The sequence below is a fragment of the Ursus maritimus genome (assembly GCF_017311325.1).
Source record: "Ursus maritimus isolate PB19 chromosome X unlocalized genomic scaffold, ASM1731132v1 scaffold_X1, whole genome shotgun sequence".
In the NCBI taxonomy this organism is placed as follows: domain Eukaryota; kingdom Metazoa; phylum Chordata; class Mammalia; order Carnivora; family Ursidae; genus Ursus; species Ursus maritimus.
The window spans coordinates 120,660,897-120,682,952 of NW_024423319.1; the positions used below are offsets into that span (position 1 = coordinate 120,660,897).

Consider the following 22,056-nt stretch of genomic DNA (forward strand, 5'->3'; position numbering starts at 1 on the left):
CAACAGGAGCTGCAGAGCTGACAGTCACAGAACTGGATGTCCTCCCTCCTCCTAAAACAAGGGCAAGCCCTGGGACCTCTCCCATGGTTGCTATCAAAGCAGAAAGCCGAACCCATAACAAACAGCAGGCAAATGACATTTCAGACAGTGAGCTTGGGAAGAGATGGCCCTGGCCTATGACTTGCATTTCCAGGGCCACCTAGACCCAGGTAGCAGCAAGGTGAGAAGGGCCCTCCTCCACATAAAGAAATACTGTAGGTGGAACTGTGGAGCTGTTGTGGGCGGAGGGATTGAAAGTTTCGTCCATGAGCATAAAGACCCTGCTCCGGGAATGACCTGAGCACTGGCATGAGAGAATTCCAGAGCGAGGTCAGGAAAACCAAAGCCATACACAAAACCAAGCAGAGGCCATCTGTGGAGCCACACTAGCTCGGGGATCTCCTGACTTCAGTGGGACAGGACAGGATATCCATACTCACACAAATACAGACACAGATGAGTGCATGCTCTCTAGTATGGTTCCCACCCATACTCCCCAACACCTGTGGCTGTCCTGAGTCCATTTACACTATTCTGGTCAAGGATTCCCTTTCTCCTCCCCCAGTCTAGTGGACTGCAACCCTCCGGGGCCAATGGTTCCTCTGCACTAGAGCTGGGTTTTGTACAGAAGCATCTCCCTGCTGGGATGCCCTCCCAGAGAGATGACTGTGCATAAAATGACAAAGCATTTCAGAGACAGAGGCATCCACCCTATGTGTGAATACGGTGATTCCTTCCATGTCAAAATAAATCACAATGTCCTTTGACTTCTCTTCCTCCCCTTTGCTTAGCTGCAAGGCAGCATGAAACAAAACCAAAATGTCAAGTTGTGTAAACAAGGTGAAAGGTTTGGTTTTTTTTCCTCAAAGTCAGTCCTCCAGGCTTCAGAGATCGTCAAAGCAGCTTATTGACTGTAGGTTTTCTTCTGCCTCAAGTACAGCATATTTACTTGCTAAGATTCAGACGCATAAATGCATTTATACGATGGTTGTTACTGATGAAACTTGGCAACATACAGCAGTGCCGACAAAGGTACCTGACAGGCAATTCCACCTTCCAATGATTAAAGTTAAAATACTTAAAATGCTGTAATTTTGTCATATTTGTTCTCTCCTGAGGATTGTCTTGCTTCAGAACGAAACAATATTATGACAACAGCGTTCTTCCGATAACCACTTTCTATTAACCGGAGAGGTACACATATGCAGAAGTTGCATTTTGCCACGACTGGCTCAAAGAAGACTTTGCAGGTGAATGTCACTGAGGATTTGTTCTACGACTTCAGGACCCAATAAATCAGAAGCCAATGGGTGCACCTACAGTTGGAGACCTTAAATGAACAGCATTGGGTGTGAACTACGGCAAGCACCCACTTAACTCCAGAAATGACAGACATCTGTCCCCATTTTAACTCTTTGCATCGATGGCGTCTGTGAGACCCAGTGGACAAGATCTATTTTGGATCGAGAAGGAGTCATTTATGGAAATATGCTACTTTATAATCTGCCTTCACTTCCTAGTGCTTGGGAGCAAATAAAATGATGTCCAGAGTCCTGCCATAAAGAAACTGTCCTTCCCAAATGCTTACTTCCCTAAGTCAACAGAAGAGTCCGGAGCCCTCACTGTCTCCAACCCGGAGCTCCAGCCGCCATGTTGAGAGAGGCCGCTCCAGTGGCTGAGCCCAGTAGTCAGCTCGGAACACAGACGGTTAGCAACCGGCAGACTCGGAGCAAACCTGAATTCCCGCTCCACAGGGCTCCTTGGGGATGCAACTCTTACAGATGGAAAGCACACAGTCTTGCCCAATCATCTCAGTGAATAGATACTATGGATACCATCTCATGGGCAAATAGCAAACCAACAAAAGGTCACAAGACTCTAACCCATGAAACTGCCCTGGGACATCTATGGCCATGAGCTTTCTGCCTTCACCAAACAAGCATTAGGAAATATACTTAGAGAGATGGCAAAGGGGAGGCGCAGAATGACAGGAGGGGGTCGGTGGAAGGTGCGTGTGCAGCCGCCTTAATAACAGCACACTTTGTAGAGGTCTTCACACGTCCTGGGGATGCTTCAAGACATCCCAACAGCATAGGCAATGGTATAACCCCATTTTATAGATGAAGAAAGAGAGGCCCAGTGAGAATGGTAATCTGCCCTGGCTTGCCAGCCAGGGGCCCTGGGGATGCAGGAGAACCTCAAGCATCTGGCCCTGAAGTCTCCCTCCTTCCCCTGTACCCCTGTTGCCACCAACATGCACAAGTCACATGTCATGAGGCCATCCGTTCCCCTTAATACCATGTGGGGGCGTAAAGGCATCTTGGGTCTGAAATCTGCCCCTGCCCCTCGCCAGCTGTGAGAGCTTGCTGGGGCAAGCCACTTCCCTTCAATACACCTTGGTTTCCATATCTGCAATATGAACTAATACAGGCCCATCCTCAGGGGACTGAATGAGGACTAGTATGGATGCCTAAGGCCTGGAGGGAGAAGGGGGCCCCGAGTGAAGATGCAGATGCTTATTACTAATAGCTTCAGCAGGGGGCAGGTGATAACACGGTAGCCACAGGAGACTCGGAATGACAGAGGAAAGTAGAAGAGCCAGCAGGAGAGCCAAACCCATGACCCTAAGCCCTCAATTTAACACAGCCAAGAAAGGTTCACATCCCTAACAGCCTTTTGAGATAGTCTTCTTAGGTGGAAGAAAGGACCGAGCTCATGAATTGCTTGCTTTTTGTTAAATCCTATGTTCAGTAACATGCTAGAAATATCTTCTAATGATCCCTAATTGTTCTCTTCCTGCTCTGAATGCAAAAATCAATGTAGCTTTAACACTGGTTGTTGAATACCCAGGAAACAAGGGCGCTATACGCTAGTTTCTGCCCCCTCCCTATCCCTAACTCTCTTTGAAAGTAAAACAACTAACCTAGAAGAAATACAAGTCAAGAACATCAAGGGGAAGCAGAGCAGGGTCCCAGGAGCACACCTGGAGCATTGGGATGCTGGGGAGATCACCAGTGAGGTCAGGATGCCCATGGCATCAGCCACCTGCTCCCTCCTTGCTGCCTGGGGAAGACAGTGGGGACCAGAGCAGGAAATGTCCTGTTGGGGGCATTTGGGGACAGCCTCTCCCCTGTGTGATCTCAAGGTTTTGTGCCCCTGGGCAGGAGGACCAGTAGTAACACCTGAGACGAACAGGTAGTGGGAGGAGGGGCGCAACAGCCAGTCCTGCATGCCCCAGTATGCTTCAGCACCAAATCCAGTGCTGACGACACAGGGCTGAACCCATCAGCACTGCCCACTCACAGAGGAGACCTTCCCTGATGAATCGTCTCATGCTGGGAACCCCGGGGAGTGACCACTGGACAACACCGACTGGCTGGCAGCGGCCATAGGGGCCTCATTAGTGTGAAATCTGTACGAACCTTGCAGAAAGAGTCTGCTGCCCAGAGGCAAAGTACAGCACTGGGATACCACAACCCACCTTCCTCAAATACTGAGAGGTCAGTCCCACACTAGCCAAGAGCACTGACCACCCGAGACCAATAGCCATAATAACGAGCAAATGGTCACACACACATTCCTTTCCATACTTTGCGAACCTCACTGTAAAACGAGACCATTAATATATTTGGAGGAAACACAATACATAATTTCGTAGGTAGAGAAAACCTTTTTAAAGCCCATCATCAATCCCCAAAGTCACAAAGGAGAGGCACTCAAATCTGACCACAGAAATTCACCAAAAAAAAGAGCCTATAAATGAAGACAAAAAGCAGGAGAAATATTTGTAACATACAACAAATAAACTATTAATGTCCGTAATATGTAAAGAGTCCATGCAAATCAATAAGAAAAAAAAAGGTGGACAATCCAATAGAAAATCATTCAAGGGCTACAAGAATGGAATTCTTAGGAGGGAAAACATAATTATGGATGAAAATGTATAGTCTCAATTGCAGGTATAACAGGAAGGAAAACTGAAATGGTGAAATAGCATTTTTCACCTGAGAAATACAAAAGTAAACATCTTTTCAGAATCATAATATCTAGTTGTTGAGATTATGAGAAAATTAGCATTCACACAGATCATCAATGGGTGTCCCACTGAGGAGGGGAAAAAATAAGATGTTTTAGATAATACCTACTAAAATTCAATTTTTTAAGACCTTTGATTCAGCATTTTAATTCTGGGAAACATTTCTTTCAGGTATGTTCACACAAATTCACAGAGATAAACAGCACAGCTTGAAACAGAAAAACAAAAACTTAGTGGCAATGCTGCTGTCCCTCCCAGAGGAATGCTTCAGTACACTGAGTCTGAGAAATGTGACATGGAAACTGAAATGCTAAAATTGAAAACTAGCCCAGTATTTACTTCTGTGGAAAAACGAAACTGCAAAAACCGTGCAGAGAGTTTGCGTAAAATACTATTAATAATAAGGACTGTGGCTTAATGTTATTATGTAATATTGGGGACACAGAAGGAGTGAAACCTATGTCTTAAATTGTCAGTGAGGCTGCCCACCATGGGGAGGGTCACTCCTGGCACATCCTTAATGTCACTTGGGTCTGCTTCTTTGGTTTTGCTTGTGTCTGATTACTTTGGCAATTAGAAAAACAATTACAATGAGGAAAACATTCAAACTAAAAAAAAGAAAAAATACAGATGGCAACGTCATGTTGCAAAGATGAGATGCTGATGGACAGAAAACTGTCCCAACATGGAAATACGGAGGGAAGCAAGATTCCAGGTCAGTCAGTGCCATCCCACGCCTTCCGTGTCCTACAAACCATCGCTCACAAAGGAGTCCTCAAACATATATCTCAGAAACTGACAATAATGGAAAATTTTGGCATAGCTGATTTGATTTTCATTTATTGTAAATTCATTTATTTTTTCCTTCAAGGCTGGAAGGTGTATGAACCGAAATAAAGTTATATTCCAGGAACAACATCACATATACGATATTGACAAAGCCCTGTAATTTGAAAGTATACATCAAGTGCTCTGACAAGGGTCCACTGCACATTTCCTGAATTCTTTTGCACACGTCCCGAAGCTTAATGCAACCCTTTGCAAATCAAGCATGCGGTTTTTTATACTTTCTCTTGATTAAATCAGTTTGACGATGGTGGAGAGAAAATTATACCGAAGTGGGTCCTTATTAGACATCCCTTTACAATTTATGGGTTATCCTCACTTCCTAGATGTCTTCCCGAAGTTTCCACAACCTTGTTAGGTATCCTGCATTCAGGTAAACAGTGGTCTATAAGAACTATTTCATTTCTCTCCTGGCTCGATCTGCTGGAATAAAAAATCTGTCCATTAGGGAGAGGTGTTGTAAGAGCAGGACCTGTCAAAAGTCCCTGGGAAGACACTGTCTGTCGGCAGGCTCTATGTCATGATTATCTTGGTAAGAAGGGCTTACGGTGACAAGACTAGAGGTCATATTTTATCTGATTCAGAGCTGAGGTGCCACTTTAACCATGTGCCCAAGATTTGATAGTCTGGGATAAACCAGTTCCTTGTTTGGTTGTCTTTTTTTTTTTTTTTTTTAAACATCAATTTCCACTTTGGGGAATTAGCATCACATTGAAGTTACTGAATTAATCAGATTTTAGAAACTCTGCCAAAACGGTGTGCTATTCAGCATGCACTTGAAGAGAGTCATGATGCCAAAGAACCCTGTGTATACACACACACACACACACACACACACACACACACACACACACACGCACACAGGCCCCCAAGCAACTTAAAGTCTGCTGAAAATTCCAAAAGGGAATTTTCAATGAAGAGAAGCACCAGTGTGAAAATAAAATCCAATTTGCTGCTTGAGTTGAGTTTTAATAATTGTGTCATAGATGCCTTGGGAGTCAGAAACACCAAGTGCTGGCTGAATAGTTAAAACATACTTTGTAAGTAAACTGAATGCTATGGTTAGCAGAGGCAACTTGGAGAAGACCAGGCAGCCTTAGCTCTTCATCAGGTCGTCCTGGGACTAGGGGCTTAGGAAAATTACGGGGCTCACTCTGCCCCGTACATGACAACAGACTTTTTTGTTTAATTATAAAAAAGCCAAGAGGAATATCTGCCCTCTTTAGGAATCAATATAAGGTGGCATATGTAATTTTAACAGGTTTCTTGTGTAATTCATCACATTAGCAAAGATTTTTTTTAGGGGGGTGATAATTACATTATTATTATTATTATTATTATTATTATTATTATTATTTTAGAAGTCATAATGCTTAATGCTACCAAGTGTGTAGTGATCTGACACACTACATTGGCACATTTAAGTCCCTTTCCCAGTATTTATCTTTTTTTTTTTTTTTTAAAGATTTTATTTATTTATTTGACAGAGATAGAGACAGCCAGCGAGAGAGGGAACACAAGTAGGGGGAGTGGGAGAGGAAGAAGCAGGCTCATAGCAAACAAGCCTGATGTGGGGCTCGATCCCATAACGCCGGGATCACGCCCTGAGCCGAAGGCAGACGCTTAACCGCTGTGCCACCCAGGTGCCCCCCAGTATTTATCTTTTAATCAATATCTTTGTATATGTTCCTTCTACACTTCAGGGATTTTCTCTTTATTCTACGTAGATATCACATACGCTTTTAAACTGGTTTGTTTACCAATACTTTGAGTTATCTTTTTTGACATCAGGAAATTTTAGACTTTATTGAAGTCTATCAATATTGTCCTTTACTGTTTATTTCTTTGCTTTTAAGCTTAGAAAGAGCTTGCTCAAGGATATCTCAGATAAAGCCCAATTATATGTATCTGCATTCTTCTGTGGGTCGATTTTCCAAATTCAATCTGCACGGGGAATTCAGTTAGATGAATGAGGAACAGCCACACAGCCCAGAATCAGATAACATCCTAGGTGTCATATGCTGCCTCTGTGAGCTTGGGTAAGTTACTCTGGGTTCCTAAACTACAGCTCCCTGAGAAACTGCCTTGTCTGGACCATCATCACGTCTTTCCTCTTTTCTTCATCTTTGTGATTTTCATCATCATCATCATCATCTTCATCATTCTTCATTCATCATCATTTTCTTCACCACAAGCATCATCACCATCACCATCATCTTCTTCATTATCATCACCTTCAGAAGCATCACCACTATCATCAACACCATCATCATCATCACCATCAGCACCATCATCTTCTCCACTATCATCATCACCAACACCATTATCATCACCACCATTACCACCACCATTATCATCACCATCATCATTATCATCATCACCAACCTCATCATCATCACCATCAGCACCATCACCATCATCACCATCACCCTCATCTTCTTCATTATCATCACCATCACCACCACCATCACTGTCATCGTCATCATCATCATCATCATAATCACCACCACCCTCATTTTCTTCAAAAATCATCACCTTCATCACCATCACTGTCATCATCATCATCACCACCATCACTATCATCACCATCACCCTCATCTTCTTCATTATCATCATCACCATCACCACCACCATCACTGTCATCATCATCATCATCATCATCACTATCATCACCATCACCCTCATCTTCTTCAAAAATCATCCCCTTCATCACCATCACTGTCATCATCACCCTCACCACCACCACTATCATCACCATCACCCTCATCTTCTTCATTATCATCACCATCACCACCACCATCACTGTCATCGTCATCATCATCATCATCATAATCACCACCACCCTCATTTTCTTCAAAAATCATCCCCTTCATCACCATCACTGTCATCATCACCCTCACCACCACCACTATCATCACCATCACCCTCATCTTCTTCATTATCATCACCATCACCACCACCATCACTGTCATCGTCATCATCATCATCATCATAATCACCACCACCCTCATTTTCTTCAAAAATCATCCCCTTCATCACCATCACTGTCATCATCACCCTCACCACCACCACTATCATCACCATCACCCTCATCTTCTTCATTATCATCATCACCATCACCACCACCATCATCATCATAATCAGCACCATCCTAATCTTTAAAATCATCACCTTCATCACCATCATTGTCATCATCATCACCATTATTGTCATCATCATCACCATCATCTTCATTATCACCATCACCATCCTCCTCTTCAAAACCATCACCTTCATCACCATTAACCACCACCATCATCATGACTATCATCCTCATCTTCTTCATTATCATCATCACCTTCATCAACAACATCACCATCATCACCATCATCATCACAACCACCATCACACTGTCTCTTTTAAGTGCATACAAAACACCATAGTGCCAGGCACCAGCAAGGTAATTATAATGTCTCCCAAAGTTTATTTGTCCTATTGCAATTAACATTATCATCTATTCTTAGCTGTCTGCCTTGAAAGGCCACCTTTACATTTACATGAGATTCTTTTTCTGGGATTCCCATTCTTCTCCATCATTCTGTCTATCCTGGAGCCAGTGCCTCCTAACTTCATTTATTTATTTTTATTTAAACTCTACAGAGCACACTTTTAAACACAATGCAAATTAAAAACACGTTTTAAGAATTCACGACACATCCAATCTTGGCTGCAGAAGCATGGAGGATGTACTTGTTCTACTTGAGAAGCTTAAGAGTTTTAGGACAAAATGTTTCCATGTTCTGCTTCTCACTGCCTCAGAGTAGGGACTGTCCTGAGCACAGCTCATTGTGATGTGCACCACAGCTACAAGGTGACAATGAGTCATGCATTATGAGCATTTTACTCTTAATACTGCCTTCACGCCATGGTCCAGACAGATGGGGCTTTGCTGTACAGAGCTGGGAGCCAGCATGATTTAGTGCGCATACCCCACCTCTCTTATTCCCTGAAACCTGCTAAAAACCTGGAACTTTGGCTGGTGACCAATCCTTGAAATAATTTCCAAGTCTCCACTGAGCGTTCGTTTGATAAAACTGGAAGCTCAGTTAATGACTGTGTGGTCCATAATGGCTCTACATTGCTCTCAATAAAGTACACCATTATTCATCCAGTGTCCTGCCCAGCCATCAACCTCCACTCTGAAAGTGAATGAAGCTAATCAGCTATTCCAGTCATAAGGGAAGTGAGCTTGGTGGCTTTCATGTGAGTGCACTCACAGGGAAGGAGTCAGCTGGATACCCTGGCTCTCCAGTCTCTTGATGTGCTTGACACAAGACACCTGACTTCTTGTCCTTTATCCAAACTCCTACAAGCACACCACACACCTGTGCATCCCTGGAATGGTTCTACCTCTGCCATGTAAACACTTTTACCTCCTCCCAGACTTCCAACACCTTCCCTACCATCTTGTTTGGACCTGCAACCCATCACCTCCCAAGCCACCAGCTCCCCATTTTCCTCATTCCCCTGCCGTGGCCTGACACTTGGGTCATTCCCTAATGCCCCAAACTCCAAAGCTGAATTGTCTTTTGTGATACTTTCTGGCAAAATTTCAATCATCAGTCAATTCAGTGATCTATCTCCTGCCTCAACATTGGACTGAAAATTACCCAATTCCACATCCTGAGCCAACACCCAACTCCTGGTCTCCCCCCAAGCAGGACAGAGCTCAGAGAGAGTCCAGTAAGTTATACCTCTGCCCACGTCCCTCCATGCCTCTTGAAGGAATATTCAACCCCAGTGATCCCGAACTCCTCAAATACCTCTCTCTCAGCGACCTCCTACAACCCTAACACTTATAGGAGCTAAATCCACTTGTGTCTTTTCACCTCTTCCTAGTTGGAGTTGATTGTCTTTTTTCAGTGTTCTTTACCCTGAATTCTAACACCCTCACTTCTCTTACTTTTCTGTCTCAGGGGTTCTTCTCTTTTTCTTTTGGGGATTGTTTCCATTTTGTCCTTCCTTTCAATGTTCTACCTGGCCTTCCATTTTCAGTATGCATCAGGAGCGAACACATTATTTTCACGCTTTAGAGGAGGCCCCATTTATCAAGAAAAGGAGCGTTTAAAAATTCAAGATAGAAAACTGATGTATTGAATCCCAAAGGAAATACACAGCGTTACGGCCCAGATTACATTCCTTAGAGAACAAAAGAATCACAAAGAGAATATTGCCTTGTTTTTTTTTAGACCCTGTGATGCTAGCTGATGAGAAGTAGACACATGGAAGTTCATTTCTAAACTTTTACCTTGGACTTCAATGGAAGTAAACCCTGAGTCACGAGTTAGTCTACCGCTTCCAAAGCAATCTTAGGCACTCCCACAGGCAGACCATTATCCACATAGGTAAAAGAAAGCCACACTTCCCTAGCAATTTCAGCAAGTATCAGGCACTTGACCCCCATGATTTCACCCTTAAATAGGACTTATTGAGCCCCTGCTATGCCCCTGGTTTTTAGCATTCTAGAAGCAAATGTCTTTTACGTGAACCCAACCAAAGCACTTTGGCCTAGGCAAATAGACCTACTAAGTGAGGGGTTATCCATCGCACATTGCATTTCAGGGTCTCACAATCGTCCCAGAAAGAGTCCATGTTTAAATGGATAATCTGTTAGACTCATGCCCAATATGCCAAACCCTGGTTAGAATTCTGCCTTAGGTTTTACGGGCTTTGACCAACATCCAAGGCCCCTCATCTGCCTGTGTTACTTGAGGTCCTTGTCACTACCCTGATCTGCTAAATGAGACCTTCCAATTTACTCTCCATTCCTCAAGACGGATTTGACGTGTGGCCGCTGATACTGCATGCCATGTGCTCAACTATACGTCAGGCACGGAAAAGAGGAATTTACTCTGTACCATTACCCTCCCTCCGCCCCCAGCTTGTCTTGTATGAACCCTTCTGTTATTTTTCCTTCCGGTTGGCTGTGTGCTCCATCCCTGCACCCAGAGAAGGTGGCAGTGTCCAGCCCCACAGAGGGAAAGGCAGGGAGAAACTGAAGGTCAGCGTATCAGACACAGCCACAAGCGGGTCCCACATCACAGATAGAGAGCCACTGAAAACTCACTCCTGAAGACTTCTCCATGCCACCAGGAAGGTCGGTGCTTCTTCCACTAAAGATAAAGGCTCATGGTTTTTGTTCAAAAGAAAAAAAATCTCACATCAGCCACTGGATCCCAAGATTTGGAAGTGACAGGGATTTTGTTTTAATTGAAAGGTGATCTGAAGCCAGAGATTTATATCCCCGTTCACCTCACTGTTCTCGACTTGCATCTCTGTGTAGGACATGGAATTTGCTAGTGGAACCCTGAGCAAGTGCTGATTTAAGAGTCCTTCCCGCAGCTCTATATTAATAGCATGGGGTTCTAAATAAATGTGGAGCTCACGGAAATTCCACGTGATGGACTGGAGGTGTCCTCTGGAAAGGTACAAGCCATAGATAAGAAACTAGTGGTGGCAACCACCTCCATCCCTCCACCTGCTCGCTCTGCCCTGTTTCCATTCACAGATCCCAAGTGAGTATCTCTCCATTTCAGGGGGAAGAAAAACAGCTAGGATGTCACACCCCCAAGAGACTCCATGCACATTTGAACACACTGTAATTTTGCCCATTTGTTCCTCCCCAAAGCTCTGAGGTTTCAAAATTACTTGGGATTGAAAATCACACTTGGCGTCGGTGCCCCGACTGCCCGTAGGATTCTACGGTGGGGGTACCCTGCTGAAATGACATGATGGGCTGTGTCCACTGGCCCCATATGCCCGCCCTTCTCCAAACTCTCAAGCACCTTATCTGCGTCTTCGCTGGGACACTCATTCATCACTTTTCGTGCTGTGTTATTTTAAGATCTCTTGGAAGAATCTCAAATCCCTCCATGACTCCTAACTTCCCTTGCGTCAAGGGACTTAGCATTATTCCACGCCCCCTCCAAAAAAGAAGGAAAAAAATTAGGCACAGAGTATTCAATAAACGTGAGTAATGTAGGGATGAGCTCTTTCCCTGTGATTGAGTGTTGACCACCCAGGGCTTGTGAGGCGGCCTTTCTCATTACAGGGATAGTGGTGGAACCAGGTACAATAACCCTCATGCTCTGGGGGCACACCTGTATTCGGGTTCCTGCTCATCCCTGCTATTAATTCTGTAATTAGTACACCTGAGGCAGGTGCAGCACCCTTCACCAACCCTCACCTGCCTTACCTGCAGAATGGGGACAATGAGCATACCGTGTGCTGTACCGACGGCCCATGGCACAAAGGAGGGAGCGAGTGTGCAAGGTCCAGGGCTGGATGTGTGGCACTCCCTGAGTCCACAGTCACTAAGATTATGAAAGAAGGCTAACCACCTGTCGGGTTACTTAGAGGGAGTCTAGATCCTGGATGTGAGCCACCCATGTGGTCATGTCTCTGCAAGACCCCTTCTGTGGTCCTCACTACAAATCTGCGTGCTCACTTCCCTTGGCGACTATAACCATGCAAGGCAGCGCCATCACACAGCTAAAACTAAGGCCATAAACGCAAGGACGTGGTGTGGGAATGGCCGTGGAGAGCAACTAAGTAACAAAGGCACTTTTGTTGTGACCATGCCTTTCCAGGTACAGAGAACCCTGCAGTGGAGAAAGTTAGGCTCCTTATACTTAGGCCGTGTCCAACAATTTTGAAAGAAAATGGCTCCGAATGGGAGAGGTGTGCCCTCTGCAGCTCTCTGCTCCTGTCTCAGGGGTCTCTCCTGCAGGATGCAACAGTTTTAAGCAAATATCCCCATTTTATTTTTTATGTAATTATTCAGAACACTGCAGTCCCCTCAGCCTCATAAGGAAAGGCTTTTCTTGGAAAGAAGGAATGTTCCTCGAAACGCTCCGTTGTACTGGACAGGTAAAACAGCAGAAACATCCCAAGAAATTAATGTCACGACCAAGGGGGAGGATTTCATTTTTTGTCCAAAAAGAAAAGCACAGAATCATCTACCAAGGTTCTGACGCAGATCTCGAAGACTGAAAACACTCTCTGTTTTATTCTAGAGGGGAGAAGGAGTAGGAAAACACTGAAAGTTAGACTTGCTAATGAGTCAGGGTACGCATACATGGCATGACAGTGAAATAAAAATTAATCAGTTCGTTTGATGATACCACCATGAGCTCGCGTGCCAGTCCACAAACGTCTTGGTGTCATCTAAGAAACCAGTTATTTAAAATATAACACTCATCAGAGGGATGAAATATTCTCCTGATTCACACTGCAAAGGTGTCCAAAATGTAAAATGATTCCCATGCAACGTTTAAAGAAGCAAAATGAGAAGAGGCAGGCTTGCCCTGGTGTACGGGAGAGCCCTAGAACAAGCATCTGTCTTGCAAATCTCCAGAAAGGGGAACTTTGCGCTTCAGAGAATCCCAGCATTCGTCATAGGGACTCCCTTTCTGTTTTTTTTTTTTTTTTTTTAAAGATTTTATTTATTTATTTGACAGAGATAGAGACAGCCAGCGAGAGAGGAAACACAAGCAGGGGGAGTGGGAGAGGAAGAAGCAGGCTCCCAGCAGAGGAGCCTGATGTGGGGCTCGATCCCACAACGCCGGGATCACGTCCTGAGCCGAAGGCAGACGCCCAACCACTGTGCCACTCAGGCGCCCCATGTTCTGTTACAGTATCACAGACCCTCAGAGAAGAAAGAAACTGAGGACTCGTCCCATCTGAATTTTTCGTGTAAAGACGATAGAACAGAAGCCTAGAAACTTAAGACATTTCTCAGATTCATGGAGTCTGCAGATGGAGAGCTAGAAGCTACCATAAGGGTCCTGTCCTCTTGTTTCTTAAGACGGTGCTCCTTCCGAGATTTAACAAACCAAAACTTGTCCTTGACATCACCACTGTAGGCAACCAGCATCCCGTTCAATTCGCAGCTTAAAACCAACCAACCAACCGTAAATAAATACATAAAATGCTCCTTGGCAATGGTCAGGTTATTTCTAAAACATCTGGATGAAACAGTTAAAAACCATCACTTCAGTGCACAAAGAGGAGGAGGAAGAATGAGAGGAGGAAAAAAAAGAAAAGAAAACAAACATGTGAAAATCCTAAGCAACTTTTGGACTGGTGACATTTGGACAACTGTGCCCCGTTTTGTCCACAGGGATTGCACAACGTCCACACAAGACACGGTGTCCCCGGCAAAGACAGGCGCTGAGTGACAAGTTCAGAGCCCCCTGGTTTTCCATCACTTTGCTTCCCCTCCACGCTACAGAACAGACCCGACAGTGCTCAGCTCTGCCAGAGAAAAGCAAAGAGAGCAGGGTCATGATGATCTCATGGAAATGGAGAGGACACATTTTTTTTTTTAAGTAAGACGTCTTCCCAGCACCTCTGAAAACAATGGCACATTTTTCAGGAATAGAGTAATTTGCTTAGAAAGGAGGAGAAAGGACACAAAGAATAAGACCGTCTTGGTTGTGATGCCAAACAGAACAGCATCGCCAGGAGACCCCGCGGCGGCGTGCCACGGCTGTGGGCGCCTGCGGTCTTCCGTATCCCTAAACCTACCACTTATCTAATAACGCGGCAGAACACACCACGCTGCCCACATTTCATTGTTAACAGGATCCGCGATGAGAATGACTAACAGTGCGTTGGCTCCTTTTCTCCGTTAACCTGTGCCTGCTGGTCCCCAGACCGAGTCTTCCCCTGGCGATGAGCCGCTGGCTACCTCAACCACGCACTTGGGGCTGAAGACGCTTTTTATATTCTGTTTATCTTTCTGACTTAGTGTTTCATTACCTTTTTTGAAAACAAGAAACGGAAAGCCACTTACTGTCTATAAAGGCATGGGGCACAGAAGTGGACATTCACAGGACGTGAGGGAGGAGGAGGAAGACGAGGGCCTGCCGTGAGCAGTCACAGAAGATAAAGACACATACCAACACTCCAGTCCATTTCCTCGACAGCGTCGCCGTAAGCGCCATGTTTGCTTTTGCCGGCGAAGTCCTTGGAGGAGAAGAGAGCTGTGTGCACGTGGAGGTATGACAGGACCAGCAGGAACGGTGTCTCAGCGTTCCTGCGAGAGGCGAGAGGAGACAGCAACATGAGCACGTGCGCCTCCATTCCCACTGCCATTAAAGTAGTAATGACGGGAGGCCATCTCAAAAGTCAGAAAGCACCGCAAGATGATGTCTAATACTGCATGTTTTACTGGAGAAATGGAAGCATCCACAGCGTGCCTATGAAGACAAGGCTCATTGTCACTCTGTCTGGGTCAGCACACACAAGTGTTACATTCTCGACACATTTCCGAAGGACACAACTATGGAAGGAATGTCGTGGGAATGGCCTGCTTTGCCCCTGAATTCTATTCTTCCCTCTCTATTCGGTGATTAATAGGAACTCAAGGGCCTGCAAAAGCGAATTCTCTTTGTAATACGTACACACACACGTGCTACTACCTAGTAAACACCCATCTCTTGAATTCTTGTAGCAAAACCTATGTACAGGTCTAATGCCAAGTCAACTGTTCCGCCATACTGCCCACCTTCTACTACCGAACAAGTCTCCTGCAATAAATGCTCAACTGTCAACACTGACATTTTGGAATTTACATGGGACATTCTTTGAACTGGCCCCAATCTATAAAGAGTCTCAAGTTCTTGCAAAAGCATTTCTTAATTCCGAGTGCATCAAAACGTCCTGTGTTGTAATGGGTGAAACACACAGCTGTGTAGAGTTATAAGTCATTGTCAATGAGTGAGCCTTGTGACAAGAGTCCTGAGCTTGGTGAGTATGGGAAGGTCTGGGGGTTCCCGCCCAGGTCTGCTGAGAGGAGTCAAGGAGTCACACCACCTCCTCTTTGCCTCACACCGATCTCTGAGAAATGCACTTAGTGGATGCACTTTGGTTTTATGTAACCGGTTCAAATTTTACCTTTGTCCGGGAAGGCGTCAGAAATTCCTTTCCCTCTAAACGGCACTATTGCCTAAGTGCCCTTTTGAAGGCTGCTGGGGCACAAATGGAGTGAATAACAGAATAGATGGGTGGCCCGATGCCATTTCTACTAGGGCATCTCGTGTACTCCCTACAAATCCCTTACGTGCTTTCCTGGTCCCACTAGACCATGAACTGGGGCATGTCACGGACATCTTGGTGCTGCAGGGCCCGGCACGGTGCCTGCCAAGGAGCGTAAGTGCAGTAAACCTCTGTTAGTCAATGAGATCCTGCATCAGCTCTCCCGGCTCCCGCGGGCCCACCCAGGACTCCCAGGCACTGCAGGGGTGCAGCGATGCAACGTGGTTGGTGAGAAAGGTGATCTGGGGTAGGTACTATTATATACACCTACAGGATACATACAACTTCATATATAATACATACATCTATACACAACTATAGTTATATGTATACCTATACACACACATACACTATGCACCTGTATATATTATTAATATAGGGCTGTGTGTGCATACACATATATATATACCCATATACATATATATGCTATTAATATAGGTATACACATACACAGGAGCATATATGTATACAGCTATATACGTTATTAATATACATGTGCATACATATGTATATTATGGATACAGACACATATGGGTATAGACACATACACCTATATATATAATTACTATAGGTTTATATATATACACACACACATAAAAACACACATACAAACATATATATTATCAGTATGGCTATTTATAAATATACACATACATGCAAATACATCTCTATATATTATTAGCAGATATATGTGCCTAACATATACACTCTAAGTCAGAAGTCTCTGATCATTTTGAAGGGACAGTCCCCTCTGTTCATCATCTTTGTCAGCCAGCAAAAGCTCTCGGGAAATCATCTATTTCATGATATCAATGATGCGTTTACATATCTATTTAGTTCCTTAAGTCCTCAGGATAACCAAAAACATTTCAAGGTTAGAACAAGATATCGCAACGCTAACGAGCTAACCTCCAGTAAATAAATGACTGCACACTTTGCTAAATGCATTGTTACTTTCGTCACGTGCACATAGCTTGGGTTCCTGCAGCCCCTACAGCACCTTGGGGGGCCACCCCTCAGACCTGCTGCTTATCACACTTTACACGGAAGGCTGCTCCCTGCACTGATGTTCCCCTTGCCTTCTGAAGCAGAACATAAGCCTAAAACATCAGCTTCGAATGAGCCAGGTCCCTGCTGGCTGAAGATCAAGTTGAGCCAGTTACTGCGAATCATCTGTATGGCTTTGAGTTACAGGGCTCGTATTGAATTCCATCACTTTCCCTTTTTTACAGGAGTATACAACAAAGTGACACTGTTACTATTTCACAACTAAGCAAAAAAGACCAAAAAAAAATCACCAAAACCCAACAAACAAACGAGCGAAGAAAAGTTTGCACGTGGTCTATGCCAGCTCTCCCCAGGAAGCAGAATTTGCATGAGAATCCAAACCCAAGACAACTGGTCTACCACGACTTCTCCCCATTATGGGTCAGGAAGGAAAGAAGGTGCCTTCATGTTCACATGGACCCACAGGAGCTGCCATCTGAGCTGACGATCTGCACATGAGGATGTCTACTAACGCATCTCTCTGGCTCCTTCTAAGCACAGGTGCCCTCCAAGACCCTGGAAGAAGTGATGCTAGGCCGTGAAAGGTCACAGACCTCTGCCCTGTAGGGGCAGAATGTGCCGAGAACGAAGAGGCGTCGCGTGCCCAAGAGCTTCTGAAAAAATAATAAATTAATAAAAGAGGAGGAAGAAAGAGCCCGCCATCGGCCTCCCTGGCAGGATCCCAAGATTGAGGCATTTTGAAATGTGAGCTCAGAACGAACAAATGGATGATCAAATCAGCCCAACAAGCAAACGAAGGAGCCTGACATGACCAGGGGTAGTTGAGAGCGGTCAGGCCAGCAGGGGAGTTCAAGCCCAGCTGTGGAGTGGGACCCCTGCCCTGCAATGTACGTGGACCCTCTGTGGAAGGGGAGAAGGCCGTTCCTAGGTTCATCATAACACGATGCATATTTATAGAATGCTCTTTTCTAGCATCTCTCTACAGAGCCATTTTTCATTGAGCAGGCGAGATACCGCCGATCCCAGCCAACGTCCCGGGTGTCCAAGCACGGTGATGAGGTTTTAGATGCATCAACACTCCTGGAAAATGCAGAGACGCACACCGGCTTGCAAAGCACCGCACGGCAAAGACTGACCATCCAGGAATAGAGGCCCGGTCAATGGTGCATGGGCTACACACCCATAAATGCTTGGCTGCCCTGCACACACTCTAGGCTGTGACTGACAGCCTGCTCTCTGGTGAGGCAACTCGCTGAGCAAGATCCTTCCAGACACAGAGAGCGGGTCAGGCTCAGGGAGGACGTCTGGGTCTCCCTTCCCTATGACCTTGAAAACTCCATGACACTTCATCGAGTTGGTGGGCGGGAGACTTCTCAGTCACAGCTTCAGTCCTGTGTTATTAGCGGAGCACTTCAGTAAACGACGTTTTTGGAAACTCATTGCCTCTGTCTTGCACGTTGTGGGAAAAGACAGAAACTTCTGCTACTACATGCCCTCACGTTATTTGTGAAAAATACAGAAGGCAGCTCCGTGCCTGCCTTCCCAGCAACCTGTAATCATTTCAATCCGAGAATCAGAAGACTGACATCCTATAAATGTGGACTGAAAACATACACGAGGGGATGGTGAAGGCGTTATTTATTTTTTTCCTGCTTGCCACGAAGCTCTTGAACAGAATATTCCTCCTCCGAGGGCTTGACCGTTATTATGCAACCAATGTCCCAACTTGACCGGCGTCGTCGAGCGCAGTGGAAATGCAAAGAGGCTTGTCTGTTGGTTCAGTCGGAGAGCCCTCAGACGCACAAAGCAGCTGATGCTGTGGAGATTCACCCAGCCGCCGCTGCGAACACACACAGATGTGTATACTTCGGCCATCCCTTTGTTCCGTCCACACACTTCACATCTACTGAAAGCACATTCGGCTGAGACCGCCCTCGCGACTTAAACTCTATAGGTGAGCCCTGCCAGGTCCTGCCACCAAACGCATCTCAAGGTGGCAGGGTCAGAACTTGCTTCTGGAGAGAGGCACCTTCCGGAGGTTCATGCAGCGGGATAGCGCCCGTGAATGCTTTCCACAAACACATCGCTGTCGGACCTAGCCTCGTGGACTCGTGGAAGCTTACAGAGATGACAGTGACAGACGCCCGTCTGGGGTATTCACCTGCTGAGCTCAGCACGCATTCTGTTACACAGAGTCCTCAAACCATTCATTCAATAAATCAGAATATTTTTTAGGGATTTTATTTATTTATTAGAGTGAGGGAGAGCACATGCAGGGGGAGGGGCAGAGGAAGGAGGAGAAGCAGACTCCCCGCTGAGCAGGGAGCCCAAGGTGGAACTCGATCCAAGGACCCTGAGATCATGACCTAAGCCAAAAGCAGATGCTTTACCAAATGAGCCACCCAGATGCCCCAATCAGAATATTTTAAAAAACATTTTAAGTCATCTTTAAACCCAGTCTAGTCCTCAAATGCACAACCCCAAGGTCAAGAGTCGAATGTGGTATCAACTGAACCACTCAGGTACCCCTAAATCAAAGTAATCCTTAAACTAAAATCCTCAAAGTTGGATCTTTGAAAGAATAAATAAAATTGACAGAACACTGGCAAGACCTATCCAAAAGAATAGAGAAAGGACCCAAATTAATAAAATTATGAATAAAAGGGAGAGGTCACAACCAACACCAATGAAATTGGAAGGATTATTAGAAACTTTTATCAACAGCTTTCTGCCAATAAATTAAGCAATCTGGAAGAGATGGAGGACTTCCTGGAAACCTATAAACTACCAAGACTGAAACTGGAAGAAATTGATTTTTTAAACAGGCCAATTTATTATGAAGAGATTGAAACATTGATAAAAAAAACTTCCAAAAAAAACAAAAACAAAACAACTCCAGGCCCGGACGGTTTTCCAGGGAATTCTACCAAACATTCAAAGAAGAAATAATACCTATTCTCCTAAAGCTATTTCAAAAAATAGAAACAGAAGGAAAGCTACCAAACTCATTCTATGAGGCCAATATTACCTTGATCCCCAAACCAGACAAAGACCCCATCAAAAAGGAGAATTACAGACCGATTTCCCTAATGAATATGGACGCCAAAATCCTCAACAAGATCCTGGCTAATAGAATCCAACAGTACATTAAAAGGATTATCCATCATGACCAAGTGGGATTCATCCCTGGGATGCAAGGGTGGTTCAACATTCACAAATCGATAGGTGTCTTAGATTTTATCCAGAAGGAAAAAGCCAAAAATCATATGATTCTCTCAATAGATGCAGAAAAAGCATTTGACAAAATACAGCATCCTTTCCTGATTAAAACCCTTCAGAGTGTAGGGATAGAGGGTACATTCCTCAATCTCATAAAAACCATCTATGAAAAGCCTACAGCAAATATCATTCTCAACGGGGAAAAGCTGGAAGCCTTTCCCTTAAGATCAGGAACACGACGAGGATGCCCACTCTCGCCACTATTATTCAACATAGTACTAGAAGTCCTTGCAACAGCAATCAGACAACAAAAAGGGATAAAAGGTATCCAAATTGGCAAAGAAGAAGGCAAAATGTCTCTTTTCGCAGATGATGTGATACTCTATATGGAAAACCCAAAAGAATCCACTCCCAAACTATTAGAAGTTATAGAGCAATTCAGTAATGTGGCGGGATACAAAATCAATGCTCAGAAATCACTGCATTTCTATACACGAACAATGAGACTGAAAAAAGATAAATTAGGGAATCCATCCCATTTACAATAGCACCAAAAACCATACGTTACCTTGGAATTAACTTAACCAGAGACGTAAAGAATCTATATTCTAGAAACTATAAATCACTCTTGAAAGACATTGAAGAAGACACAAAAAGATGGAAAAATATTCCATGCTCATGGATCGGAAGAATTAACATAGTTAAAATGTCCATGCTACCCAGAGCAATCTACACTTTCACTGCTATCCCGATCAAAATACGAATGACATTTTTCAAAGAACTAGAACAAACAGTCCTTAAATTTGATGGAACCAGAAAAGGGCCCGAATCGCCAAGGAATTGTTGAAAGGGAAAACAAAGCTGGGGGCATCACAATGCCGGATTTCGAGCTGTACTACAAAGCTGTGATCACAAAGACAGCATGGTACTGGCACAAAAACAGACACATAGACCAATGGAACAGAATAGAGACCCCAGAAATGGACCCTCAGCTCTTTGGGCAACTAATCTTTGATAAAGCAGGAAAAAACATCCGGTGGAAAAAAGACAGTCTCTTCCATAAATGGTGCTGGGAAAATTGGACAGCTACATGCAAAAGAATGAAACTTGACCACTCTCTCACACCAGACACAAAGATAAACTCCAAATGGATGAAAGACCTCGATGTGAGACAGGAATCCATCAAAATCCTAGAGGAGAACATAGGCAGCAACCTCTACGACATTGGCCACAGCAACCTTTTTCATGACACATCTCCAAAGGCAAGAGAAACAAAAGATAAAATGAACTTGTGGGACTTCATCAAGATAAAAAGCTTCTGCACAGCCAAGGAAACAGTCAAAAAAATTAAGAGGCAGCCCACGGAACGGGAAAATATATTTGCAAATGATGCTACAGATAAAAGACTGGTATCCAAGACCTACAAAGAACTTTTCAAACTCAATATGCGAGAAACAAATAAATCATAAAATGGGCAGAAGATATGAACAGACACTTCTCCAATGATGATACACAAATGGCTAACAGACACATGAAAAGATGTTCAAAATCATTAGCCATCAGGGAAATTCAAATCAAAACCACACTGAGATACCACCTTACGCCAGTTAGAATGGCAAAAATAGACAAGGCAAGAAACAACAATTGCTGGAGAGGATGTGGAGAAAGGGGATCCCTCCTACATTGTTGGTGGGAATGCAAGTTGGTACAGCCACTCTGGAAAACAGTGTGGAGGTCCCTTAAAAAAGTTAAAAATTGAGCTACCCTGTGACCCAGCCATTGCACTACTGGGTATTTATCCCAAAGATACAGACGTAGTGAAGAGAAGG

General features: G+C 44.5%; 1 protein-coding gene across 1 annotated transcript in view; it reads right to left on the reverse strand.

The window, feature by feature from the left end:
- STS (steroid sulfatase) overlaps positions 1-22,056 on the reverse strand; it is a 120,478-nt gene that overhangs the window by 49,076 nt on the left and 49,346 nt on the right. Inside the window, exon 6 of the mRNA XM_008694325.2 lies at positions 14,863-14,999. Coding sequence (XP_008692547.1) covers positions 14,863-14,999 — 137 coding nt within the window. The remainder of the gene's footprint in view (positions 1-14,862; positions 15,000-22,056) is intronic.